General features: G+C 43.9%; 2 protein-coding genes across 5 annotated transcripts in view; both read right to left on the minus strand.

The window, feature by feature from the left end:
* CYP2R1 (cytochrome P450 family 2 subfamily R member 1) overlaps positions 1–5136 on the minus strand; it is a 38952-nt gene extending 33816 nt beyond the window's left edge. The window contains exon 1 of one of the 4 annotated variants that reach the window (XM_033862582.2): positions 4832–5136. In XM_033862582.2, coding sequence (XP_033718473.2) covers positions 4832–5122 — 291 coding nt within the window. In that variant the 5' untranslated portion in view covers positions 5123–5136. Of the gene's footprint in view, positions 1–3468; positions 4227–4310; positions 4451–4831 lie in introns of those variants that run through there. The other 3 variants (XM_073808643.1, XM_033862584.2, XM_033862583.2) reach the window with 3 other exon arrangements.
* A 5912-nt stretch (positions 5137–11048) lies between these two features.
* Positions 11049–15960, minus strand: LOC101331987 (calcitonin receptor-stimulating peptide 2-like). Its single transcript, XM_073807930.1, has 5 exons — positions 15940–15960; positions 14972–15066; positions 12286–12417; positions 11687–11868; positions 11049–11506 (listed from the first exon to the last, which is right to left on the minus strand). The coding sequence occupies exons 2-4, from the start codon at positions 15055–15057 to the stop codon at positions 11709–11711; spliced, it is 378 nt and encodes a 125-aa protein (XP_073664031.1). The 5' UTR covers positions 15058–15066; positions 15940–15960; the 3' UTR covers positions 11049–11506; positions 11687–11708.
* Positions 15961–27999: the final 12039 nt, after the last annotated feature.

A 27999-nucleotide genomic window follows, 5' to 3' on the forward strand; every position in this document is an offset into this window, starting at 1 on the left:
TAAATCAACTTTGTGATCGATTTCACAACGATCGGATTACAAATTCTGTTAATAGGAAGGCAGAAAAGACAGGGGAGTTAATTTCAGGGTAATGCTGTCAGGTTGTGGACACTAGAGATTGCAAAAACCAACTAGGAGCCATAACTTGAGAAAACTGTTACTCAAAAATGAGATGGTCCTCTATTTCACAGTGAAAACTGGGGAAACTGTTACTTGAACTAGCATCTATTCAGGTACATGCTCTTTCCAAGGACTTTTGGTAGAAGTTTGTAAATCAAATTGTGAAAATTCATCCTTATGCTGCTTTAATCTATGGAAGTGTCCAAGATTAGTTTTATACATTTTTAAATTTATTCAATAATTTTTATTATTATTATGGGGTAGTTATGATGCTGGCAAAGATGGAAACAGGTACACATGAAACAGCTTCTAGAAGTCAGTCTATGATCTTCAAGTCTTTTGCCCTATTCCCAAACTGGCTCTACCCACGATTTTTCACTATCTCAGTTAATGACCATTCCAGCCATCCTTCAAGCTATATTCTGGTCCCAAACTGCCCATGGTTTTTGTTTTTGGGGGTTTTTTTGGCCACACTGCAGCACGCGGGATTTTAGTTCCCTGATCAGGGATTGAACCTGCACCCCCTGCAGTGGAAGCTCGGATTCTTAACCACCAGACTGCCAGGGAAGTCCTGAGCTGCCCATGTTGACTCCATTTTTCACCCAAGCCCCACATCACTGCTTAGCAGTCACGATGTCTCAACTTTAACAATACAGACAGAATATGACAATTTCTTACCACTTCCGTCACTAACACTCTAATCCTTCATTTCTCCCCTATGTTATCTCAACAGCCTCTTAACTTGTCTCTTTATAAGTGATTCTCAGCATGGCATACTCTTGCTTCATGGCCTTTGTACTTGTTCCCTTGGCCTGGAATGTTTTTCCCCTAGATACTCCCATACCTTGCTCCTTCACTTCATTCAAATATTTGCTCAGATGCCTTTTTTACAGTGAGGCCTGCTCTAACCCATTTAAATTTCACCCCCTAGCATTCTCCATTTTCCTTACCCTAATTTAGTTTACTTCTTACTCTGTACTCTAACATATTATATACTTACTGTGTTTATATTGTCCCTATCCTGCTCCTCACCTCCCCTCCACTGGTAGAGTGTAAGCTACACGAGGGCAGGGATTTTCACCTGTTTTGTTCATTGCTAAATCTTCACATCTAGCATAGTATTAATACATAGCGTATGATAACAACGGATAAATATATGCTGAATTAAAGACTAGTGGGGGAGACACACATTTAAGCATATTATTACAACACTATGGGCTAAGTGCTAATAACAGAGGAATGTAAAAAGTGCTGTTGATGAAAACTGATAAATAACTGCCACACACTTTTCAACTTTGGAATGCCTACCTTGACTGCCATACCGTCCAAACCCCACCAAGTCTTTAAGGACCCACCTCCATGAAGCCTTACTCGGTGCACTCTCTTTCTCTTTCTCCCTTGAACCACCACAGCACATGCTTAGAAGCTCCCATGGCACTTACTTAATACTACCTAAAACCAGAAGCATTCATATTCCTGTCTTCTGCTTGCCTGCTAAATTATAAACTCTTTAGATTCAGTGATTTCATCTCTTTCATCTTTGAACGCTCCACGGAATCTCATTCAATGCCTTGCTCAAATCTCAATAAACGCTTACTGTATAAATAAATTATAGGTTGTCAACTCCACATGCCTCAAAATAATTATTTTATTATCCTTACATGCATTACCTGAAAATAATCTGTAAAAACTCCTTGTGCTAGCTTTGCTAGCTAGGGAATGCTTCTCGAAATCTGGGTTAAGATTAGTCACTGCAGAAGCTTATGCATTCAGAGTGAATCTCCAAGGAAATGCTAAGTCTCAGTGTGATACATTTCTGTAAAAGATTGTCTTTAAAATGACTGTATAAGTCTTGAGCACCGGTTGTCTTCCTTTCAAGAATTATGAAGGAGAATTGAATTCACAGACTTCATAAAAGTAGGTGTCACTTGAAGGGACTGTCATTTCTTATAAGCAATTTTAAAGTCCAGGGCTTGCTTTCTCTGAGCACACATCTCCAGATCATCAAGTAAGAAAGTGGAAAAATAAGATTCTATATTTATAAGTACGACATATAAACAACTTTCCACAACCTTCTAGAAGTACAGGAGATAATAATTTCCTTCCACTTCCAAAAAAGGCATAGTATTTTAACAACTCATACTGTTAGCGGAAAAACTGACTGAAACTGCCCGCCCTGGCCAGGCAAAGACAGTAACAATTTGCATGAGTTATTTTATGACAGGAGATCCTGGTAAGGAATATAGAACTAACAAGCCACCAACCGGAAGAATACAGAAAAGGTCAAACAGAGAGAGGAGATGCCAGTCGACATGTCCTACCAACCTCCCAGAATCCTCCTCGCTGGAATCCATCTTGGCTGAGCAGTTGCACGCCCACCAGAAAGGAACCTGAGTCAGAATGATTGGCCAGAGACAACCCGGAAACTAATCCCATCACCATAAAACCCGAGACTGCGAGCCACATGGCAGAGCAGTTCTCCTGGTTCCCTCACCCTCCTGCTCTCTACCCAGGCACCCCTTTCCAATAAAGTCTCTTGCTTTGTCAGAACGTATGTCTCCTCAGACAATTCATTCCTTAGTGTTAGACAAGAGCCCACTCTGGGGCCCTGGACGGGGTCTCCCTTCCTGCAACAATACCAACTTTGAGACTTTGTCAGAATTGGAAAATACCTCTGAGACAATGGGAGAACTGTAGGGGTGTTTCACAACTAAGATAAAGAGCAAGTAGCTTAAAGGGTTAATACATCAGGTGGTTTTCAACTTAAGTCTAAAACAGAGTTACTCAAACCATGTCTACTCTTCAATGCATACATCCTTTCCATTTCTGCTCCTTTTTCTTTTTCCTCTGCTCCTCTTATACCTAACAGCACAGGTTAGCCCTACTTAATTTTACCACCTTCAGAAAAAGACCTCTTTGTAAAGAACCAAGGTTGCCTCAAATATATAGTTGTACCAGCAATAAAACTGGTTACTCATGTCAAATTCTTATCCAATGTACCAGATCTACCTATGCCAAGATGACAGTCTTCCAGCACATTTATAATTTGCAGTCTATTATAAGACTAAATTACCTCTCTCACAAAGGAATGTTCATAGTAAATACAGAGTTCCTTTCAGTTCAAATATCTACGTATGAAAAACAGTTCCCTATTCTGCATGACACCATTTCACATAACTGGTCTAAAAACACTTTCTACTTTGTAGGCCTAATAATTTGTTCTGTAATTAATAACTAACATTTACTCAAAGAACATTTGAGTAGCACTTAACTGTGTTCAGTTATTATTATTACCATTACGCATATCGCGAAACCTTAAGATTCAGACAAGTAAAGGTCAAGTTTTACCTGACGAAAGAGGACTCAACCTCTCGTCTTGCGCTTTCACATCTCACGATTTCTCTAAATATTAATGATGCTTTGTACACCAGAGATCAAATATATTCAATGGAAATCACGGAAATACACTCAATTCCTGAGAACTGGAGGGTGGAAAATAGTATCTAAGAATTACACAATTTGCTTTATCTAAGCCCAGCCTCCCTTTAGCGACATATACCATCAGGGAACTGCAGAAACCTAGAATAATTATTGTAAAAGCTGGTTTAAATACGGATGTAAGCCCAAACCTTTAACACCGCAATTGCCAGACAGCCCTGCGGTACTTTTCCTTCAAAACACAATTTGTGGTCGATCGTTAGATTAATTTTTTTCTCTGGCTAGACTGTAACTACCTAAAATTGGGCTGTGACTGCCTTCTTCATCTCTCTATCCCCAGCACCTGGCAGAGCCTGGCTGGTCGTTTCCTATAAAAGAATGGATTCAAAAGGAAACAAGTGAGCCATGTTAGTGCCAGTGTTCTGGAAACTTCTGCCTCCTCGAGGTCAGGACACCCTTCCAAACACAAGCTAGCGTTTTGGCCTTTCCCCTGCTAGTTCGCAGCGGCGTGGCTGCCTGCAAGTCACTCAGCTGGTCTATGCCGCAGTTTCCTCCTCTGTAAAACAGGGAGGACCAGAGGACCTGCCCCCGGGCGCCCGCTCTGCAAGGGAGTCTCGCCCACGGCCGGCGCAGTCTCCGTGTTTGCTGCGGGGACGCTCCTGGCTCCGGGCAGACAGGACGGCACTGCGACTCCGCACTAATTTTCACTCAGTTCATTCTCTCTTTCACGGTCATTTCCCAGAGGCCTTCACCTGCGCTCTCTCAGCCTCTCGGCAGACGCCTAGACCAGCCGTTCTCAAACGCAAACATGCAGCGACCTCCTATTAACCATTAACTCGGTCCTAGATTTCGGACGCCTGGTTTTCTCGAGAAGCCGCGGGTGGAAGCTAACCTACACACTTCGTGCAGCTCCGTGGGCGCTAGAAGCTGGTCGCGCTGAGGGTAACGCCCGTCACTCCCGACCGGGCTTCCGGCGCGGGACCCAGGCCCCACTGCGCAGGCGCGGGAGCGGCACCTCGTCGCCCTCGGGGGCGGGAGAATCCGGCCAGTACCTCCCGGGCGTCAGGTGGGAAGGGCTCGCGGCTTGGCCGGGCTCTCCCTCCCCCAGCGGCGCCGCTTGAGTACCTCGACCCCGGGCCTGGGAAGCCAGCTTCCCCTCCACGCTGCCGACACACAGAGAGGGGTCAGACAGCTCGCACCCACGAGCGTGGGTCATCCCCTCACCCCGGGAGGAAGGCCCGAGCTTTCCCTGCTCGAGGCCCGTCGGCTGTACCTCGCCGTACACCTGGCTCTGCTTTTTCATGTAGACGTGGGGGAGCTCGGCCGAGGCGCCCAGCGAGTAGATGTTGCCGATAAATGGCAGCCCCGACGGTCCCGGGGGGAAGCCCGACGGCCGTCTCTGCTTCAGCAGCTGGCGGACCCCCAGCGCGAAGAGCAGCAGGAAGAGGGCGCCTCCGAGGGCAGCCGCGAACGCCTCAGCACCGTGAAGCTCCCACATGGCCCGGGCTGGGGCTACGAAACCCCACCGCCCCGGGACCGGGCGAGCGCTCCAACCCCGCCGCATCGTATTGGCCCGGTACCCCGTGGTCCCGCCCCATTTCCATGGCCATTGGCTGGCTGAGCGTAGGGCCCTCGGGCCAGTTACTCTTGCCTTTGTTCTGGTCAGAGTCCGCCCTGCGGAGGGCGGGTGGCCCTATGGATCTGGGCGCGGCTCTAGGCAAGCCCCGGTGGTTGGGCACAAAGCCTGGAGGCCTCTTCCAGGGTGTTGACACTTGGGGCTGAAGACGTGACAGCACCGCCTACCTCACTGGGTCAGGCGGATCCTGCATCCCAGGCAGCCAAGCCTTTTCTGTGGGTATCTTTTTAGGAGCCAGGTCTGCTTATTTCAGACTGGAAAACTGGGGAGATTATCAGTACTGCAGTCTTTAGCAAAACCTGGTAATCTTAAGAATCTCCGTTAAAGAATTGACCCATCAATATAAAAAGAAAATAATCTCACTATCCTTTTTTTACTCATCTATTCTTTTGTCCTATGTTATGAGGTATTTTTACATGTGATCCCTTATGAATTGTAATTGCACAATATTTAGGCAACCTGAGTTAATTACATATCTTTTCACAGCTTTCTGGTCGTTCCCAACTGGTTACTTCTTGGCACTCACAGAAGACTCTCTGGTCTACAGTTGCCCAGGGATAGTGATTGCCTACTTGGAAATTTCTATTTGCTGTTTCTGTTTCTATTCCTGTTTTGTATTGGGTAGTTCCTTGCAACACAGGACCTACTGGGCATGGGACTCTTTTTAACAGCTGCCTTTTGTGATTGAGCAGTGGCAAGAGTGTTATGATCCTCATTAGCTTAAGGCTTATTCACACTGCAGGTGTTTTTTTTTTTTTTTACATCTTTATTGGAGTATAATTGCTTTACAATGGTGTGTTAGTTTCTGCTTTATAACAAAGTGAAGCAGTTATACATATGTTCCCATATCTCTTGCGTCTCCCTCCCTCCCACCCTCCCTATCCCACCCCTCTAGGTGATCACAGTGTACCGAGCTGATCTCCCTGTGCTATGCGGCTGCTTCCCACTAGCTATCTATTTTACGTTTGGTAGTGTATATATGTCCATGCCACTCTCTCACTTTGTCACTGCAGGTGTTTTTTAAATGTCCACCATGTAGTGCTATCCAAAGCAATGGAGATAATATGTGAAAAGAGCAACAAAGTCCCTACCCTCCTAGAACTTACATTCTTGTGAGGGAGGAGGAATAAACACATAAAATAATTTTAGACAGTCATTAGCAGACGAAAATAAAAGTGTGTTATAGAGAATGCTTGGGCATGGGGAAATCCTTTAGCGGGTGAGAGATGTCAAGAAAAGTCTCTTTAAGAAGATGACATTTGAGCTTAGATCAAATGATAAGGAGTTATATTAGTTTTCTACTGCTGCCGTAACAAATTACTACAGTGCCTTAAAACCACAAATTTGTTATCTTATAGATTTTGTGCTCAGAAGTCCAAAGTGGGACTTACTGGGTTAAAAGCTAGGTGTTGGTATAGCTGCATTACTTCTAGAGGCTCTAGAGGAGAATCAGTTTCCTGGCCTTTTCCGAATTTTAGGGGCTACCCACGTTCCTTAACTCGTATTCCCTTATCTTCATCTTCAAAAGTAGCAACATCTCACATTGGATCTCACTGACTCTTCTGCCCCGCTCTCTGCCTGCCTTCTGCCTGCCCCTTCTACTTAGAAGGACACTTGTGATTACATTGGGCCTACCTGGATAATCCAGGATTATCTCCCCACCTCAAAGTCAGCTGTTTAGCAACCTTAGTTCCATTTTATTGCTCCATGCTGTGAAACCTAACATACTCTGTTTCTGGGAATTAGGATGTGAACATATTGGAGGTGAGAGGTGGGGGCAGGGGCGACCATGGGGAGATATGGGGGAAAATATTCCAAAGAGGGAATAGCGAGAGTAAAGGCCTCCATGTACTAAGCAAGCCTTGTCCTCTGGGAGTGTTTCCAGTCTCTCACTTTCTATATCTCTGATGCAAATACACTGGATCGGAAGCCAGGCAGTGAGTTAACCTTAAGATTTGCTGTTTAACTGTTTTGAGCTCACTATCTGGTATATGGACATCTCTAGTGTCCTGTACGTTTCACAGGATCTCCAGCCACGGAATATCTACCTACTGCCTATCACAAATGCCTAATATATTACCTTTAGGGATTCCTTTAAACTCTTATTAATCAAGAATCTTCTAGTAAAATGGAAAAATAATATGATAGATGATCATTGCTAAACTTAGTCCTCAATGTCTAACCAAAGGTCAGTGGAGATGGCCTAGGATGGATATTGGCATTGCAGCTGGAGCACAGTGATGCTGAGGCACCAGGAGTGGAGTGATATCACCTACTGGGTGTCTGAGGTCACCCCTGCCTGCCTTCCCCAACATCATTCAGCTTGCATTGTCTGGCTGGCCACAGCTGTTACGCAGTATGGTACTCGGTTCAAGAGTGGCCCCTTTCCATTATTTATTTTCAAAAACGATTAATTTCCATTTCAAAAATATCCTCCCATTCACTTAAGGTAAGGAGCATTTCTCCTTTGGCATTCTCCCCCTGCCTACGTTAGCGGAGGAGGGCTGTAGCCTTGACAGCAGCCTGACTCACTAACGGCACCGATGAGATGCCTCATCTCCACCTCCACTGCCCCTTGGGGACAGTGTGTGTGGGAGGTCTTCACGACTCACTAAAAGTCTCTCAGAACACAGATCCTTCCCTGTCATCATTTTCATCATTTATGTTCTCTCAGCGCTCAGCAAAGAGAAGTAGCTCTCTTTGTTCCCCCTCCCTGCATTTGCTCCTAGAGTGATAGAAAACAACCAATATTATGTTTGTCTGTGGACTTTATCAGGACAGGGATGTTTGGTAGAACAGGAAATGAAGTATTTTGCTGTTTCATGGTAGAGAGCCCATCTTCAGTATGCAGGGCTGAATGGGTGCCTGGAGAAATGTGAAAACCCTGTACATGGCTCTGATATTTCTGTGTGCAGACAGGTAATGGTTTCAACAGAAAGTCTGTGCTCCAGTGAGAGCCTCTTTCTTGAGCTTTGGGAGCCTCCCTCCAGGACGCATTCTGAGGGCTGCATGCCGTTCCTGGATGGCTGCTCCCCTGGCCTGAGCCCTGGGTGCTCTCCCAACCCCCCACCCCAGCACACAGCGATGCAATCAGCAATCAGCACAAGGTGCCTCCGTGGCACATTTCATTATGTCACTCACAGTTGCATTTCATCAGAATGGAAGGGAGTGAGAGTCAAGGAAGTGCCTAGGCGAGCCATACTGAAGCCCGAGGCAAAAGAAAAAAATCAACAATACTGATGTTGGCTCATTAAAAATTTGATATCTTGTTCATCATGGATTTTTTCGCATTAATTTTGAATTTAAAGTGTTACATTAGAATATTATCTTGATCACTAAGCATTTTGGTGTCCCCTTATTTTGCTCCCAAGGTGAATGCCTCACATGCCTCACCGGAGCCCCAGCTTTGAGATGTAGGGGACATAACTGATGATTTTGATGACAAAGTGGTATGTAGGAACTGGGTTTGTGCACTTGGATTTTCCTGACGCTCCTAGGAGCCAGGTACTGAGGTGAAGCTGGTGGAGCGTGGCACCTCTGCATGGGATTTGAGGAGCCTTATGAAAGTCTCCCTTTGACCACTACAAAAAAGTCCCCACCTTGCCTGAAGTTCAATCTTTATCATTTAATTTATATGAGTTAAACATTCCCCCAAAGAGGCTAAGTTGGAAAATGTAAACCCTGATGGCAGCAAAGTGATAGAAAGTTCCTAAAACTGCGCTTACACGTGAATGTGTTTATTCCAGCATTTTCTTAGAGGCAGGACAGAATGGGAGGCGTGCTGACACTGATTTGCTGGAGTTATTGGCATGGTCATGTTGATGGTGGTAGGTGTGGGGACTTAGAAAGGGGTACAGAAAGAAAAAAAGAGGTTTTCAATGAGAAACTTCTTTCCCTTCACAATTTTCCAAAGGCTGCAGACAGATCACACTTCTCCCAGGAGTCATTCCTGCCGTTTCCTGGGGATGCTCGGCCAACCACCCTCTGCCACTGCCTCTCCTCCAGCACCCTACTGGTCCATCGTCTAATCTTGACATCTTTTGTTTCTTTTCTTGTATTTAAAGAGATTAGAAGTCTAAAGTGGATGAACACTTAGTCACCATCTTGTTGAGACCCTCTTCCAAACGTGGTATCTGAGACTCAGTGGAAATGTAATTCTCTGTCCAGGGTCACACAAGGCAGCACCAGTGGAACCAGAAGTCTGGGCTCTGGACTTGCCACATGTTTCTTCAGTCATTCATCATAGAATTATTGAACACCTACTAGACTAGATGCTGGAGATGTAATGGTGAGCAAAACCAGTCATGGTCCCCACTTTCCTGGGATTTACAGTCTACTGGGGGATGTGTACATAAATAATCACAAGTAGATATATCATTACAAATAGTTAAGTTTTCTACCAGTATCAGTGTTATACCATTTTGATGGAAATGTAGAAACCATGCTACATTTGGGCATCTTTGCCCTTCTCTCTCTTTAAATATTGGCTTGGCCAAAAAGTTCATTCGGGTTTTTCTGTAATGTGAAATGCCTGAACGAACTTTTTGGCCAACCCTAAATATAGTTTTAGGTGTTTCCCCTATATGCGTTGCACACCATGTCAGATGGTGTAATAATTTTTGCTTCAACCATCAATTTTGCCCATTCTGATGTTTTTTTTCCTGAAGTTCCAGACTTTCTTCTTTTGTTTCCTTCTCTGATTAGAGAACTTCCTTAAGCCATTTTTAAAAAATTATTTCTTATTGGAGTATAGTTGCCTTACAATGTTGTGTTGGTTTCTGCTGTACAACCAAGTGAAGCAGCTATACGTATACATATACCTTGAGCCATTTTTAAGAGTAGATTTACTGGCACAGATTTCCTAGTTTTCCTTCATTTGAGAATGTTTTTATTTCCCCTTTCATTTCTGAAGGATATTATCTCCAGATATGCAATTCACAGTTGACAGTTTTTTCTCTCAATTAAAAAAAATAGTTAAGTTTTCTGATGTAAAGAAACAGTTTTATAAGCCTGTATAACACAGGAAATGGGATCAGTGTTGGAGGTCAGAAATTGCTGCCTGGGGCACAGAACTAGCTTATACCCAGGGACTTGTCTTCTCCACAGTCATGTTGACTGCAAGGTTTACTGTTCTTCTCAAGCAACTGGACTTCTGTGGGACTTTGAGCACCAAGTAGGAAGAGAAGGGAAAGTGGATGTGACAAATCCATTCTTTAAGTTGTGAATATCGCTCAGAGAGCCACTTCAGTCCTAATTTGAAGCCTTTTTACTCTTGCTCTGCAAAAGATTTTGATAAACATTCTTATACTGTGCTTCTAAAAAGGGTAACTTTGAAGAAGCAAAGTAAACAGCAGGTTAAATTGAACATGCTCATTAAAGAACATTAAAGTTATTTTAAGAAGATTCTAACTTAAGTGTGCAGGGGAAATGTGTGGTGTATTTTTGGAAGATTTGGCTAAGTTTTTTTTTTTTTTTTAAATCAAGAGTTTGGTTGCCATTTAGTAAACATTGTCAGGGCTTCTCTGGTGGTCCAATGGTTAAGACTGTGCTTCCACTGCAGGGGGCACGGGTTCGATCCCTGGTTGGGGAACAAAGATCCCACATGCCGTGAGGTGCGGCCAAAATAAATAAATAAACAAAAGCTTATTTAAAAAGCATTGTCAGATATGTTATCACTAAAAGATCTCACAATCAAAAAACTTATAAGGACAAAACATGTCTGTGAAAACTAAGTTAGTTTGAATCCATGATGGATGTAATACCCCTTGGCAAGGTTGGCTGACAGGGTCCTGATTTGCTACCAGATAAGCCAATGAGACATGAGTTATATTTATTGAACATGGAATCAAATATTAAAAAGATGCACACTAGATAACTACAATGATTTTATTCTGCATTGAGCTTTAGTTTATTTCAAGGAAAAGAGTGTTTTCAATATCAAGAAGCATGTGTATATATGTGTCTTCCATGCTATTTTTTCTGCAAGTTGCTTTCATTGCAAATTAGAGAAGTAGAGTTCAGCTGCTAACATGTATCTACTATAGTTGCCTTCAAGTTATATGGGGAAACTGAGGCTCAGAGAGGGTCTGGCCCATGGTGACATAGTTAGCAGAGGACAAACACAATATTTGAACCCAACTCTATGCTCTGAATCCAGATGTACATAACATTGTAAGGAATACTTCCAAAGGGTAGAGTCTTGCCTTTCAAACTCAAAAACTAGAAGATCACAATTATAACTTCAGGGAACAACGTTTTAAGTGAAGAGGTTCTATATTTCCTGGCAGATGATCTTAGTGTCACCAGGAGACACTGGAAAAATAAAAATAAACCCAAGTTAGAGGGATTTCAGTTATTGAGACTCTCTGTTCTATATCCAGCCACTACAGATTTTTTTTATGATACATGCCCAGGGAGGGTTAGAGTGTGACCCGCACCCCTGCAATAATACCCAGCCACCAGCCATGCCATTCAAAGTACTAGGGCGGTCACCTTCCTGGAGTCATTTCACTCTTCAGGCCTGCAGGTCCCTGTGGTGGTGGCCAAAGGCTTTGGAGCCCACGTTGGTGGGCATGTAGTTCCTCTTAATCACGCTCCCAGATCTGCTTAGCCAGCCCGCCATCTTATGGGTCACGCAAGTGGCAGTGTTGCACGAACTCTTCTGGGCAGTGATGCTGATTTGTAGGATGGAGAAAATGAGAAGGCCTGTCAGTGAGAGGTTGAGGGCAGATGCTGCCCTATGGGATCATCAGTGGAAAATTACTACTCTGAGAGGCACCAGTGAACCTTAAATGTTTCTGCTAAATACAATCATCACAGCAGAAAATCAAAGGGTTTTAGGGAAAATGCCACAATCACTCCCTGTAGACATTTTCAGGGGTGTCAGAAGACCAAAGATGTCTCCGGGTTAATGTTCTTGGAACACAGAACTGTAACAGCCAATCTTTCATGTGTAAATTAAACACCAACCAAGGCTTATGAGATGAGAGAGAGATTTATGGCACTATACCCAATCTCATTCTTAAGTATACCCCTTCCTGGTAAGCTGGGGGAAGGGTAAGCCATGTTCTGGGAGGGGTGCAGAGATTTACCTGAAGCTCTCTTCCTCATGCTCCAGCTCACTGGCCTTCATCTGCACATAATACTTCACCATTGCAGCCAGTAGGAGGCGCGATTCCTCCTCAGTGAGTGTAGCAGGTACAAAGCCACTTTCCAAGGCCGACCTAGGGAAGGGAAGGAAGCCCAACTCATGCTCTGAGCCCCTGCCTACCCGCACACCCCAGGATAAGCAGCCAGCTTTCTTGGTTTCTGGGGCTTCCACTGAGGATGTGGCCAACCCAATTCTCTCTCTCTTTTTAATTTCTTTTTTTAAGGTTTTAAAAATAACATTTATTTCTTAAAGGTTAACATGTGCAGGGCTTCCCTGGCGGCGCAGAGGTTGAGAGTCCGCCTGCCAATGCAGGGGACACGGGTTCGTGCCCTGGTCCGGGAAGATCCCACATGCCGCGGAGCGGCTAGGCCCGTGAGCCATGGCCGCTGAGCCTGCGCGTCCGGAGCCTGTGCTCCGCAACGGGAGAGGCCACAACAGTGAGAAAAAGTTAAAATGTGCATAATAAGAAACCAAAAAACACAAGAAACAAAAAACAAAGTCATCCATCATCACAAGCAGTATACTGATGTGTCCTTCTAGATCTCATTTGTGTATTTACACAATTAAGCATCCATTTTTATGTAATTAAGATCATACAGTTATGTATCATGCTTGTTCACACATCATTTCAAAGTCCCAAAGCTATGAGTATTTTGATAACCAAGAATACACTACACCAACTCAATCTGGAAGGAGAAAAATGTAATCCTGCCTTTCTTGGTGACAAAAATTTCAGAAAAGACAAAAATGGCAACAGGCCTCTAGACAAAGATATTGGCAAAGTTATGATTAAAATACTACATTCCCTTAATGTTCAATTAAAAATGAGACATAAAGCAACAGAGTACACAAAGTATAATGCTTTTAAGAGGATTCATTATCCAATCTAAACTATTAAAGTGTTAGCAAGGAGGTATGTTTCCATTGAATTACTTAACAATATATTCCTATAGTACAGCCAAGAGATGCACACACATCAATGGTTATCATCAAAATATAAATATGAACATGTCCACATACATCCCTCCCTTTATACTTCCTTCTGCCCCTCTGCTGCCAACCTAATGAACACGTCCTGACATACATTTCTCAGAGACGGTTTAACAATTCCATGTCCAAGATGCTGCTTTTTCATGAATTATAACAAACATATTTACAAGTTGGTTAATTCACTAGCTCTACTTTTTACCATATATTGTCACTTCAGGACATCTAAAAAAGCCTAGATGTTGCAAAATAATGAATGAACCTTGTCTATAATAAACATTGGTACTTTACAAAAATGCACATATAGACCTATGGTTATAACCTAAAATTGTTTTCTATACGGAGATATTAGCCAAGAGCCCTTTCCCTTCACCCTTCCTCTTACCCCTTCTCCAGCATTTCAACGACTAAGTACAAGACTACATCTAGCTCCAAGATGTGGATTAACATAGACACTCCCAGAAGATATAGCCCTTCCTAAAAACCAAAAAAAGGGCATTTATTAAGGGATTATTTTACTACTCTATTTTTAATATACTTTGGGCATTAGGACTTTCTTATTCTTTAATACACAGCAATATTAACTAAAACACACAAATAGAACAAGGGTTAGACAATCTGAACTTGTCTAAAGACTCATGGGCACAGATCCCTTCTCTGCACTTCCTTCCCTGTCCCCTCTTCCCTCCCCGACTACCCAATGAACAGTCAGCCTACTCTCCAAGACTTAAGTTTAACAATTCCACTCCCCAAATATAACCATTCCTATGAATTAACAGAAAAAAATACGTAAAATGTATTACTTTAACCCTCTACTTTCAACATATGTTGTGCACTTTTACACATCTAGAAAGACTAGATGATTCAAATAAGGATTTCAGTATCTATACACATAGTAGCAATGAATAAACTGCACACAAAGGCTTTAATCTCAAAGTGTCTTCTAAACAGGAAAACTCTGGCCTAGAACCCTTCCCCTTTTCATCTCTATCAACCCAGCCCAGTTCTCAATGGACAGGGCATGAGGCATGTATCCATCCAAAAATGCCACTTCACCAGGATTTAGGTTCTGGTGTGACCTAAAAGAAGTGGTTTGCTCCAAGTGGATTATATAGACTTGTGAAAGGTGATGGTTAGATTTTCAAGAATTTTATGAGCTTAGTGTAAATACAGCCATTATTAAAAATTAAATGATAATGATTTGAATCTGAAAATGATTTCAGTTTAATATAATTTGAATAAAGGTGAGAAATTAGATGAAACATCACATAGATATAATAACAAACTTATTGGGAAAGTAATTAGCAGATTAGGATGCAATTCATTGATCAAATTATGGTAAAAGTAGTAAACAGGTTTGCTAAAGATAGAAATGTTTGGTAACAATCAACAAAAGCATGCTGTGAGGATCAATGAGTTACAGTATATGAAATTTACAAGGAGTATCCTGTATCTTATGTGTGTTTGTAAACTGTGTGACACACATCTTTGTATCACAAAAAATTTATGATAAACTTATATACATGTTTACATTCATACATTACCCGCCCCCCCATAAGAGCCAGATTCATCACAGCACAACTTACAACACAGAATTATAAGATTGGGAGTTGGAAGTGCTCCTGGCAGGGCTGTCTCACCTGAATGGCGCTGAGTGGACCATGCCTGCCTGGTACAAGACCAGGATGCTGAGGACCAGGAAGGGGGGGAACTTCCAGAAGACCATGACGACTCTCTGCAAGGGAAGAATAACATCAGCACCTGGAGAATAACAACTTCCATGAGCCCACAGACCCAGGCTCTGCTCCTGCCTCTGCCCCTAACTCCCTTGCCTTCTGGTTTCATGCTAGGCATGTCAATCCAATTCACCATCATTTCCTGCTCAGCAAAATGGACTGCTGGAAGATCCAGTAAGGCTGTGGCATGCTTGGTTTAGCAAAGAAACCTAGTGGGACAACTGGGTGAGGAGGTCTTAGTCTATAGCCCCCGCCCCATCACTCCACTCACTCTCACATACAACCTGTTGGCCAGGTCTCCTGGAGGACAGAGTCCGAGTACCTGTCACCACAGCTTTTCCCACTGTGCAACCCAGAGCTGTCCTCCTGGTGCCGGGCTTTTGCACATACATGGAGGGGGGAGGGGATTACCGAGGACAAATTTCTGCGGTTGGAATCCCTGAGAAACTGAAGAACCACATTCTACTGCTCAGCTGCTCCACACTTTGGTAGAGAGTGCCCTGTAAGAATCAAGCTGGAAGGGTCTCAAATTGGAACCCAGGACTTAAACTGGGAAAAAAGTTCCCAGAACCCACAACGGGGGCTTGCATTTAAAGGCTGCCTGCCCCTCAGTCACTGCACCTATTTGCCTCCCGCTTGCGCTGGCCCAGGTTCTGAAGCATTTCCCGCGGTCCGCTAGGCACAAGACGTGATCCGTGAGAGCACCATCTGCACAAAACTATTCCTGCGTCCAGATCTGCTTGCAGTGCCAGGGGAGCTCCAGCATCCCAAACTGACCTAAGCACGTGTGCTTCGGGAAAGGAAACTGGAGCCCGCCTCAGCGCGGGGAGAGTGAAGCAGGGAGTGCGTGAACTGAGACCATCCAGTGTTACCTGTGGAAGACGCCTGGGATGCATTGCAGAGTAGTGCAGGTTGTGTGAAATGACCTAGACAGAAGTGGACAGAGCCTTTGAGACTGGAAGAGATCAGCTAAGAAAAAGTAATGGAGAGAGAGAAGGAAGAGAGGGGAGAGAGAGAAAAACAGAATCCCAGCTAAGCAGGAATCTCCAGGCTTACCTGGCAGCAGGAGCCAGGTGGCTTGGAGCAGAGGAGGGAGCAGTGGCAGTAGCTTTGGCTTCAGGTGATGGCACGGTGGCAGAAGTGGCAGTGACACTCGAGCTGGGCAGTGCGTCTGATGCCTCCCAACACCAGCAGCTGCTCTTATTCCCGCTGCTCTGGGTCTGGGGTGGTCCAGGAGCTCTGGGCAGCCAATGAGGGGAAGGATCTGAGCCCCAGAAGGATTGTGTCATCACTTGGCGTCCAGAAGCTGGAGCATCCAGAAGGACCACCCCACTTGTATTTGCATTGAGGTCATTGATAGCGGGGGCGGGAGAGGGACGTGGGGGGGTTGGTGAGGACCAACGAAAAACACAGGAAAAGTGAGTAGGAATTTGAGGACAGTTTAACGTCATGGTTAACTTCACCTGTTCGGTTTCGCGGGTTTTGAACACGCACGTGTCCCACTCCATCCCCAGCTGTGCGATCATGTCGGGCAGAGTCCAGCATTACAAGGAACGCTGTCTCCCCTAGGTCTGACCGCAGACCTCCGTGCAAGTGCAGCTTCGAGGGTTAATGCATAGTAGAGTTGATGATTCTGTGCCCAAGCAGGGGGTCTGATTCAGGCAGCTGGGATCACGCACAGGAGGGCAGGACTTGTGGGTGTCAGACACAGAGGATCAAGAACTTTGTCACACTGGAACTCTGCTGCAGTTGTGCCTTTTCCAGGTGGAAACATCGTGGGCTAGTAACTTCTAGTGCCTCAGTATACTTATCTATGAAATGGGGATCATATTCTCATCTTGAAGGAATGTTATCATTACTAAGTATGTACCTGTTATCTGCCCAGGTAGGGATCTAGAAGTGCTTACCAGGGAAGTTCATAGGGGATTCTGTGGGATCGCAATCCATCTTCCCAAACAGCACCCTGTGCAGCTGCCTGGAGTCATGCTGGTTGGTCCATCATGAGGGTTAAGGAGGGGCTGGATGCCCAGCTGGGCCTGAGCATGCAAGTGCAAGGCTAAAAGCTTCCAAGCGGACCTCTAGCCCCACACCTCCTCCCCCACCATTCATCACCTAAAGTTCAGCCTCCTTCTCGAACCATTTGCCCAGCTGCCCCTTTCTTCCGGCTGCTGTTTGCCAAGATGTTCTAGTGACCTGTGATTCCAGCCCTGCACCCATGTCTACCGCAGTTCAGTCCTCTGCTAGAAAGCCCGCCAAGCTTGATGGTGCTGAAGAGTCCAGCGGAGTGCAATCCTCGCTCTCACTTCAGTCATACACTGCACACACACAAACTCAGTACTTTCTCCAAACATGTGCCCAGTCCCAAGCCACAGGCACTCACAAAATGACACTGGCGCTCAGCGGCATCCAGGTGATGCGCTCAGTCCCGCCCTAAGTATGCGCAGAGCGGCATGATTAGGACCTGCATCCTCGAAACCTGCACCGACTCTCAGTAAGTGTGCTCTGTAAAGCCCAATTACCCAGCAACCTCGACTCTCCTACACACTGCCCAGCACGTTTCTGGATCTCTCTGTCAGAGCTCCTGCTCTAAGCCTTCCAGGAAGGTCTGAGGTGCTGACTTGCCGTCCTCAGCAGATAGAATGCAGAAAACGAAGCTTCTCACTGTCCGCAGTATCGCTGGGTCTGAGCACATAGCGCAAGATCCAAGCAGCCTGTACAGACCCTCCAGCGCGGCAAGCACTGCGGCGGCATCGCGGGGCGGTGGAATAAAACACGGATCCCAGGTAGCTGGTTTTCTCAGGCGGAACTGAAACTAGCCGAAACGAGCCACGTGGTGACCCGAGCCACTGGTCCACGCCCCAGACCTCAGTGTCAAGAAGCTTCAGTGTTTTGTTGGACACGGCAGCTGCCTCGCGGCACATCTCTTCCCCTTGCAGGTTGGTGGTCTCCGGGCTCAGGACACCTAACTTCCAAGATGCCCTTATTCCAATTTTCTGCTTCTTAACCGCAGCGGTGGCACTGATGCAAGCGAATAAAACCTTGGGGCAGGGGAACTGGATATCTGAAACTGGCTGTCCTCAGGCAGGGCGGTGGGGGATCCGGGGAATGGAATAACCGGTTGGAAGCGCGCAAGTGCGCTTGGGCGCGGAGCCGGGGAAGGAAAGATGTGCAAGGGAAGGATTCAGGATGGCGAATCGCGGGTTCAGTGCATCCTGGAGTCTCGAGGCAGAAATCGGGGGCTGAGATCCAGACCGGTGTTAGGGAACTCAGCAGCAAGACTAAATTGGCGAACGCGGCAAAGCAGATACTGTGCGGCATGTAAATTGGGCTCTGCCACTTAAGACTGTTGTAGGCGAGGCATTAAAACTCAGGTGCAAGACACTTCTGCCGACAGGACTTCCAAGACCTGAGGTTTCTGACGTATCAATCTTCTGAAATCATTTGTAAGTACATGTGTCCATGGATTGCCTTTTCCTTTCTTAAAAAAAAAAAACTTATTCATTTGGCGGCGCCGGGTCTTAGCTGCGGCAGGGGAGATCTTCGTTGCCGCGAGCGCACCGTCACTGCGGTCTGCGGAATCTTTAGTTGTGGCCTGCAGGAGGTATGCGGGCTCTATTTCCCTTACCAGGGATCGAACCCCGGTCCCCTGCATTGGTAGCTCGGAGTCAAGCACTGGATCACCAGGGAAGTCCCGCCTTTTCCTGGGGAAGTCCTGCCTCTTCCTATTGAGAGAACCATGGCTTTCACCAGTGGAATGGTGATGACAAAATGGTTAAGAAACGACTATTTTAGAAGCCGAATTTGTAACCATGTCTCTTTGTGAGCTCAGAACTCCACCCCTGGCTGTCACGTGTGCCATCAACCTTCAAAGCCTACATTCATTCCCCTTCTGAAATCTTTGGTGGCTACGAAGGGCTAGCAGTGTGAAGCAGGACACAGGGTCTGTACCCAGAGGGTGCTAACGTAGCCTCCTGCAATTTCAGCTTTTCCTGAAAAGTCAGTTTCTCAAGATAGGGAGGGACTGTCATGAACTCATCCATCAAGTACTCTGAATTTCTAATGAGTCCTGGTGCTGAGCTGGGGGCAAGGTTTTAAAAAAAAATCTTTGGGGCTTCCCTGGTGGCGCAGAGGTTGAGAGTCCGCCTGCCGATGCAGGGGACACGGGTCGTGCCCCGGTCTGGAAGATCCCACATGCCACGGAGCGGCTGGGCCCGTGAGCCATGGCCGCTGAACCTGTGTGTCCGGAGCCTGTGCTCCGCAACGGGAGAGGCCACAACAGTGAGAGGCCCGCGTACCGCAAAAAAAAAAAACAAAAACTTTAGCACTTAGCAGCATGTGTTGCATACCAGGTGGCACTCACCCAATGTTTATTAAATAAAGGAAATTAATTTACTGTGGAAGATTTACCAGCCAGTCTCACCGCTCTTATAGGACTCTAATCTAATCCCAACCAGCAGAGAATCCGGACCTAGCTAGGTAGTGCAGCTTTTGAATTGGATTTCAAAATTGTGAGCTCAAACATTTGAGACACTCCTCTCATTTCATCTGACGTGCAGAGTTGGTTTCCCCATGGAAGTTTCCAGCAACAAGACAGGGAAAGGACGGTTAACCCTAGGGTTCTTTCGGAAGTCTAGAGTCTCCTAGTATGAAACACAAAACTATTCTCCTCTGAGCCCATCCCTGATTTACCAAGTGAACTCAAAGTTTAGACCTTACCATGTGCACATTGCTTATGTTGCATCCAGCCCTACCTGAGACTTCTTTTAACTGAAGCACTAAATGGAAATCGATCTTGAGAAAGTCAAGGAAAATACTGATTTAAAAATAGTTACCTGATTATTTGGCACTTGATTGTACAGTCTTATTTCATAACTTTTAAACCTGAAAACCAGGTTTAAAATTTAAAAGGTTTAAAAGGGGGAAACAATCTAGTTTGGAGAAAACATTTTTTACAACATTCTGATAAACTCTAACTGCAGTGTTTATTTCCATACTTTTAGCTTAGATTCCTGTGCTTTGTTTCAAAACTTTTTTCAATTGAGGTATAGTTGATTTACAATGTTGTGTTCATTTCTTCTGTGGAGCAGTATTCAGTTTTATACATATATATATTTTTTAAAATTTTATTTTCCAATATGGTTTATCTCAGGATATTGAATAATCTATAGGACCATCCATATTGCTGCAAATGGCATTATTTCATTCTTTTTAATAGGTGAGTAATTTCCCACTATATATACATCTTTTTAAAAAAATTATTTTAATTTTAAGTATAGTTGATTTACAATGTTGTGTTAATTTCTACTGTACAGCACAGTTATTCAGTTATACATATATATATACATTCTTTGTCGTATTCTTTTCCATTATTGGTTTACACAGGATATTGAATATAGTTCCATGTGCTATACAGTAGGACCTGGTTGTTTATCCATTCTATATATAATAGTTTGTATCTACTAATCCCGAACTCCCAATCTATCCCTCCCCCACCCCACCTCCCCTTTAGCAACCACAGATCTGTTCTCTATGTCTGTGAGTCTCTTTCTGTTTCATAGATAAGTTCATTTGTGTCATATTTTAGATTGCACATATAAGTGATATCACATGGTATTTGTCTTTCTCTTTCTGACTTACTTTATTAGTGTGATAATCTCTAGGGCCAATTGTGTTGCTTCAAATGGCATTATTTCATTCTTTTCAATGGCTGAATAATATTCCATGTTATATATGTACCACATCTTCTTTATCCATTCATCTGTTGAGGGACATTTAGGTTTCTTCCATGTTGGCTATTGTAAATTGTGCTGCTATGAACACTAGGGTGCATGTAACATTTTGAATTATAGTTTTCTCCAGATATATATCGAGGAGTATGATCATTGGATCATATGGTAACTCTATTTTAGTTTTTTAAGGAACCTCCATACTGTTCTCCATGGTGGCCCCACCAATTTATATTCTCATCAACAGTGTAGGAGGGCTCCCTTTTCTCCACACTCTTTCCAGCAATGATTATTTGTAGACTTTTTGAATAAGCCATTCTGACCAGTGTGAGGTGATTCCTCATTGTGGTTTTGATTTGCTTTTCTCTAATAATTAGTGATGCTGAGCATCTTTTCATGTGCCTGTTAGCCATCTGTATGTCTTCTTTGGAAAAATGTCTATTTAGATCTTCTGCCCATTTTTTGATTGGGTCGTTTGTTTTCTTGATGTTGAGCTGTATGTGCTGTTTGTATATCTTGGATATTAAGACCTTGTCAGTGGCATTGTTGTAAATATTTTCCCCACTTCCATAGGCTGCCTTTTCGTTTTGTTGATGGTCTCCTTTGCTGTGCAAAAGCTTTTAAGTTTGATTAGGTCCCAATTCTTTATTCTTGCTTTTATTTCTTTTGCCTTGGGAGACTGATCTAAGAAAATATTGCTACGATTTATGCCAAAGAATGTTTTGCCAAAGTTCTCCTCTAGGTTACTCCTTTAATTCTATATAATTTGTGTGTGATACAGAGTCAACAACAACAACAAAACCACAACAGTAACAACCTCAGCAGCAGTAGCAACAACAACACAAATTCATTCTCTTCAGTCTGGGTGAAATTTGGAGCTGCTAAATTAACTGGAGAATTTTAACTGAAAATTGACTGTACAGGGTTCCACTTACAAGGAATTTAGAAATCACAATAACGAAAACCTGAACATACCGAAAAAATCAACAACTCTTCTAGGAGCCCTATGAGAGATGACTGAATGGGCAAATTTCTGCCCCTAAGACTGGGGAGACAGAAAGGTGAATACAGAGAGTAATGGCTTCCCAGAGCAGGCACTCACAAGGGCAAACTCACCTGGAACCAGCAGCGGACAGAGTTAGAAATCCTGAACTATAACCGACGAATTGCTAGAGCATCAGTGTGGACAACTTCTGAAACTTAAAAACCCACCTTCCTGCCCTGCACGTGTCTGAGATTTACCTCCAGTAGCTCAACCAGGTTCTCACAGTAAACAGGGGAGAAAAACCCCCTTGTGCTTTCAGCTGGGTAAGGAGAAAAGGAATCATTCTGAAATACACCACGGCAATCTGTATTTCTTAATAAGGCCTGCCCTTATTAACTCTTGTTAACCAGAGCCTAGCTTTACTGCTATATTATCAGAGACTAAGTGACCTGGGGGAAGGGAAATTCCCAATTAACTTCCTTCCTAGGCTTTCAGGTGGGAGTAGGGAAACACCCAACTCTAGGACCCACTAGTCCCCTCTGTCACCTAAGTGGGGAGTAAAAAAAACTGAGAAACACCTGTGAAAAACTGAGAAACACCTATTCACAGTCCGGTAGAATACTCTCACTAAAAGACTGAGACCTAATTATAGGGCTATGGAAATCTTTCCCTGTCCCCAGACCTCACCACCACATTACTAAAGGCCTATTTCTAGCGTTTCCCTTGACCTGGTGTACTAAATGTGTATTAAAAGGCGACAAAACAATATGAATAGGCATCAGGTATCCGATCAATTTACTTTTCTTATACTTACTTGATCTAACAGATAACGATTTGTTCAAAATAATAATAGCAATGGTGTATTCAATAACATACAGTTATATATATCCTATATCTATATCTATATAATGAGGTATATATATGCCTGGAGAAAGTTGCTAAACATGAGGAACAGAGAATTTTCAAAATAGATAGGAGGAAGAGGGGGACAGATACCTTGCCCTTGTATCCCTGACACTAAAATAGGTAATAGTGCTCTCTGAGACGGGAAAGAGAACTGGCCACCTGGATGGCAGCACCAAATTCCTTTGTCATAAAAATGGATCTACAACTGACTCCTAGTCCTTGCCTGGATGCCACGCTTTCTGCAAGTTGTCAGCAGAAGCTTTGTAATATGACTGCTTAGTGAGTTCACCTAGAGCCTAAAGCACATATATAATTGAGCCTGAAAAAGAAAGAGGAATAAGACCAGTCTCCTAAGAATGATTATGGTCTCTTAGGGAGGTGAGATTCAACAAATGAAATAATTAAAGAACAATGAAAGAGAGGGAGTTAGTACTTGTTGCCTATTGCTGCTGTAGCAAATTATCAGTACTTTAGTGACATAACGCAAGTTTATAAACTTACACTTCTGTGACTAGAAGTCCGACGTCCATCACAGGTCTCACTGTGCAAAAATCTTGGCAGGCGTTCTGGAAGTTCTAGAGGAGAATCCATTTCCCGTTTCTAGTGGCCACCCGTGTTCCTCGCCTCGTGGCCCCTTCCTCCTTTTTCGGAACCAGTAATGGCGACTTGAGTCCTTCTCACATCGCCTCACTCCAATCTCCTCTTCTGCTTCCCTCTTCTACTTGGAAGGAGCCTTTTGATTTTACTGGGCTCACCTGGATAATCCAGGGTAGTCTCCCATCTGAAAGTCCTCAATTTAATCGCATCTTTAAAGTCTCTTTTGCTGTGTAAAGTAGCAAATTTGCATTTCCAAGGATTAGGATGTGGATGTCTGGGGGGAGGGGTCCTTATTGTACCTACCATAATAAGTAAATGTTGGGCTGACTGGCAAGGACAGTGGATGCTGGGGCTTGGAGAAAGAGGCAGCCGAGGGCTGGAGCACTGAGGAAGTCGCCCAGAGCAGGTGGGCCAGAGCCCGAAAGTGGCTAAATAGAGGGGAGGTAACAGAGTGCCTGAAAAGAGAGTGCATCTAGTGGGGTGTGGGGCAGGGGGTGAGGAGACCACTCTTTATATCATGTGCCATCCTCTGTCCCTCTTCTTGAGAATGGTGCCTCCCTGAATCTACAACCTGTATGGCTGGCTGCATTGAAATCTCAAGTATCAGATGTTCCTCCTCTAGCAACTTCCATTTTGCGTTCTTCAATATTCCTGTTCATATGTGCTACAGAGCAAGGGGGGCTATTGAGCGAACTGTTGTCACATTTGGTGAAACTCCAGTAGAGGTGGGAAACGGACTGCTTTGCATCACATAACTCCAGGCCTTGACAGGTTATTGGTTAGGATGCAGTTAAATCCTGAAGTTGGTGCTTGAACTTTGAGCCCCATCCCTTAGATACTTCTACTAGATCCCTTTGACAATAACCAAACAACAAAGCTTTTAATTAAGTGAGGATTGTATTAAAGCTCACCTGAAAAAAACTCACTTTATTTTTATAACCTGTATCCAGTATTTAATGATGCATGCAGGTTGGGCAGGCAATAGGGAATTGTTAACACATGGAAGATGCATGTGAGCCCCGGGACTTCACTGCTCGAACTTGGAGAAACTTTCTAATGTGCCCGTGCTCCCAAGAGACATGTGATCATTATTTAGGCGTCAGGCTCCTGGAGCTTTGATGTATGATTCCCTGATCCCTCGATGGGAATGCCAACTGCCATTAGAGCCTAGAACCAAGAATACAACATCAGTGGATTTTTAGGTTAGGCAAGGAATGAGAAAGGCATTTATGGCAGAAGGAAGGAATGGGATATCGTGTCCATGGGGTTTTCCTGGCCTCTCATTCTTGGAAAATGAGAGGTCCTAGCTTATTTTCCTGTAGCATGGAGGTGACTTGCCCTGGAAGGCTACTTTTTTGTTTTGTTTTGGTTTTTGTTTGTTTTTTGCGGTACGCGGGCCTCTAACTGTTGTGGCCTCTCCCGTTGTGGAGCACAGGCTCCAGACGTGCAGGCTCAGCGGCCATGCCTCACGGGCCCAGCCGCTCCGCGGCATGTGGGATCTTCCCGGACCGGGGCACGAACCCGCGTCCCCTGCATCAGCAGGCGGACTCTCAACCACTGCGCCACCAGGGAAGCCCTGGAAGGCTACTTTTAATCTTTTTCATCTCTTAATCGTATATGCGAAAGGATCATATAATAAACCTCATAGAAAAATATCAATTTCCCAACTCAAAAATTAGTAGATGCTACTTTCTCAAACCTCAGTGCAAAACATGGAACTGAATAAGTGAAGCATAGTCTTAAAATCTATTCTAAATTTTAAAATACTCTTCTATATAACTTTTTTTTTTTTTTTTTTTTTTGCGGTACGCGGGCCTCTCACTGCTGTGGCCTCTCCCGTTGCGGAGCGCAGGCTCCGGACGCGCAGGCTCAGCGGCCATGGCTCACGGGCCCAGCCGCTCCGCGGCATGTGGGATCCTCCCGGACCGGGGCACAAACCCGTGTCTCCTGCATCGGCAGGCGGACTGTCAACCACTGCGCCACCAGGAAAGCCCTTCCATATAACTTTTGAGTTAAAGTGAAAATCAAAACAAAAACTATAGACTATTTTAAATATGCAATCTTTACATCTTGTAAACATGTCAGTGGTTACAGATGAACTCAGAGAACGAAATCCGAGCATTACATAGTTTCATAATTTACTTATTAACTCAACAAATGTTTATCGAGGGCCTATCATGTTCTATGGAATTTTCTATGTTCCAGGGATACAGCCAAGGATACATGTAACTTCCCTCATAGAGTTACATGCTGGTGGAAGGACATAGACAATAAAAGAAAAAATAATAAATATATAATATTTTAGATAGTGGTAAGTTCTATGAATAAAAAATTAAGCTGAATAATCAGGTGACAGAGAGTAATTTGAGAAGAATGTACTTTTGTATATGGTGGTCAGGAAAGTCTTCTCTGAGGTGGTTCATCAGAAAGAAGGAATGGGATATTGTGTCTGTGGGGTTTTCCTGGTCTCTTATTCTTGGAAAATTAGAGGGCCTAGCTTATTTTCCTGTAGCATGAAGGTGATTTGCCCTGGGGGCTGCTTTCCCAAATCCGCAGGCTCCCTCCTTCCAAAGCCGCAGGCTCCTTCTTTCTGTAGACACTATGAGAGGTTCCTTCCAAGGTCACAATATTATTTTTAGAGTGACTTCAACTTCCAGGGAAAGAACTGTGTGTGGTTGAGGAGGGCCAGGCTGGTCACTCAGAGAGGTGGAAAGACTCAACTGGTCATGTTAAGGAGTTACTCTGGATGGGTTCCTCTTAGATGATTAAAATTCTGCCTTAGCTGAGACTTACCAGATACACAATGTCTCTCTTCTCCCAGGCAGCATCTCCCATGTTGCAGCATCACTGCCCAGCAGGTTAATGACAATTTATATTAAACACCTGGCATATTGTCTGGCATGCAGCAGGCACTCAAGAGTGGTGGCTATTACTGTCATTAAAACAAAAGCTTACCCCTACCCCATCAAGTTCCAAATTATATCAACTTCTATGGGAAATTAGATAAAATGCACTGTATACTCCTCTTCATTCTTAAAAGGATATAACAAATATAATTTTAATCCTTTCTTGATTTCATCAACACCATGATAAGAACATTGCTTAAGGTGCTGGACACTTATACTATCCACTCTCAGGGGCTATAAGACATGTAGGGCCAATAGCCTTGAACTAGTTGATCTCACATTATCTTCCTTTTTGAGGTTTAAAATTAATATAATATTATAGTTATTTTATTTCATTTCTTGTCATCAGGTTGTCAACTATCACTTCTTGCTGGTGTCACTGTAACTGTCTTTTGCAACAGTCTACCCACTCCCATTTTCATTTGGTGTGCAGTGAAATAAACAACAAAACAAAAACAAAACAACAAAAACCATGCTTAATGGTTTTGTAGAATGGTAAGGGACCAACAAGCCTATCTACAGACAATGAGTGCAAAATATTTATTGAGTGTAAATATAAATATGCATTTGTAAATTAATTATATATATTTATTTTATATAATGTATATTTTATAAATTTATTGTTATATATTTCTTATATATTTATCAAGAACTATAAAAAGCCTCTTTTTGGACATTTACTGCATTAATCTGTACTAGTGAACAGAAACAATCCTTGTCCAATTTATGGGTAAGCACAGAGTAAATAGATACCAAGTGAGTATTTATGAGTAATGATCAGGAATTTCATGATCTTTTTAAACAACAGCTTTAACGAACTTGTGCTCAGGGGAAAAACAGAAAACAGCCAAACAAGTGAGAGCTGTGTGTGAATGAAGAGCCTACATTCACTGAGTGAGAACTTAGTAATGGTCAGGATGGCGGTAATGAATTGCTGTGACGCCTATTTCAGTTATCCAGAGCCTATTGGTTTCTTCTTCTCAGCTTTGTCTGGTTTAAGGGCAGTCTGCAGTCAAGGGATACCTGATGATCGGGTGTTTTTTAGTTTCTTTCAAGGGGCACAGTCATAGTGAAGACAAGACAAAGTCTGTGATGTGGGAAGGGCTTGGCCATCCAGGCTGCAATCTTGGGAGGAGTGTGTCCCTGGATAACAGGATTCTGAGGACATCAGCAGAAACTGTGTTTCATTTTTGGCAAATATGTAATTGGCTCTTGGAGCTGATGTGAGATCAGTCAGCTTTCAAATGTCCAGATCAAAGTCACCCTTTGGCATAAAAAACCCAGAGGATCTTAAAGGTCCTTTGAAAGCTCCTCAGCCCTGGGCCAGTTGTCCTTAGCACACCTTCACCAGTCGTCAAACAGGCTTAAGCAATCAATGCCTAACTTCTCTTTAGCACCAATAAGTACCATCACGGCAAACTTCCAGTTAAAATGAGAATGTGAAGAATAAGTTCCCTGAGGAGCCCAAAGGCTGAAGAGAGAACATGGGTTAGAGAAGGGTTGGTTTCTCCTTTTCCTACTTTGCCTTGTGGTCAACCTGTGATGACTTGTACCTCTTCCCTTTGTCTCAGGAGCGCAGGAATTTTCCCTGGCCAAAATACTACTAAGAAATCCGTTTTGTTCTCTCTCTAGCAAGATAGAGAACCAGTTCCTACAGGTGATCAGGTAGAATAAGTGGGATGTTGTTGAGAAAGCGTATTCCTACTTCTGCTTGATATAATTACAACCCTTATCATATAATTATCTGTTTCACATCAGACTGTAAGCCCCATTAAAACCAGAATGATATCTGACTTGTTCGCCCTTTTTTAA

The sequence above is a fragment of the Tursiops truncatus genome, chromosome 8, assembly GCF_011762595.2.
Source record: "Tursiops truncatus isolate mTurTru1 chromosome 8, mTurTru1.mat.Y, whole genome shotgun sequence".
In the NCBI taxonomy this organism is placed as follows: domain Eukaryota; kingdom Metazoa; phylum Chordata; class Mammalia; order Artiodactyla; family Delphinidae; genus Tursiops; species Tursiops truncatus.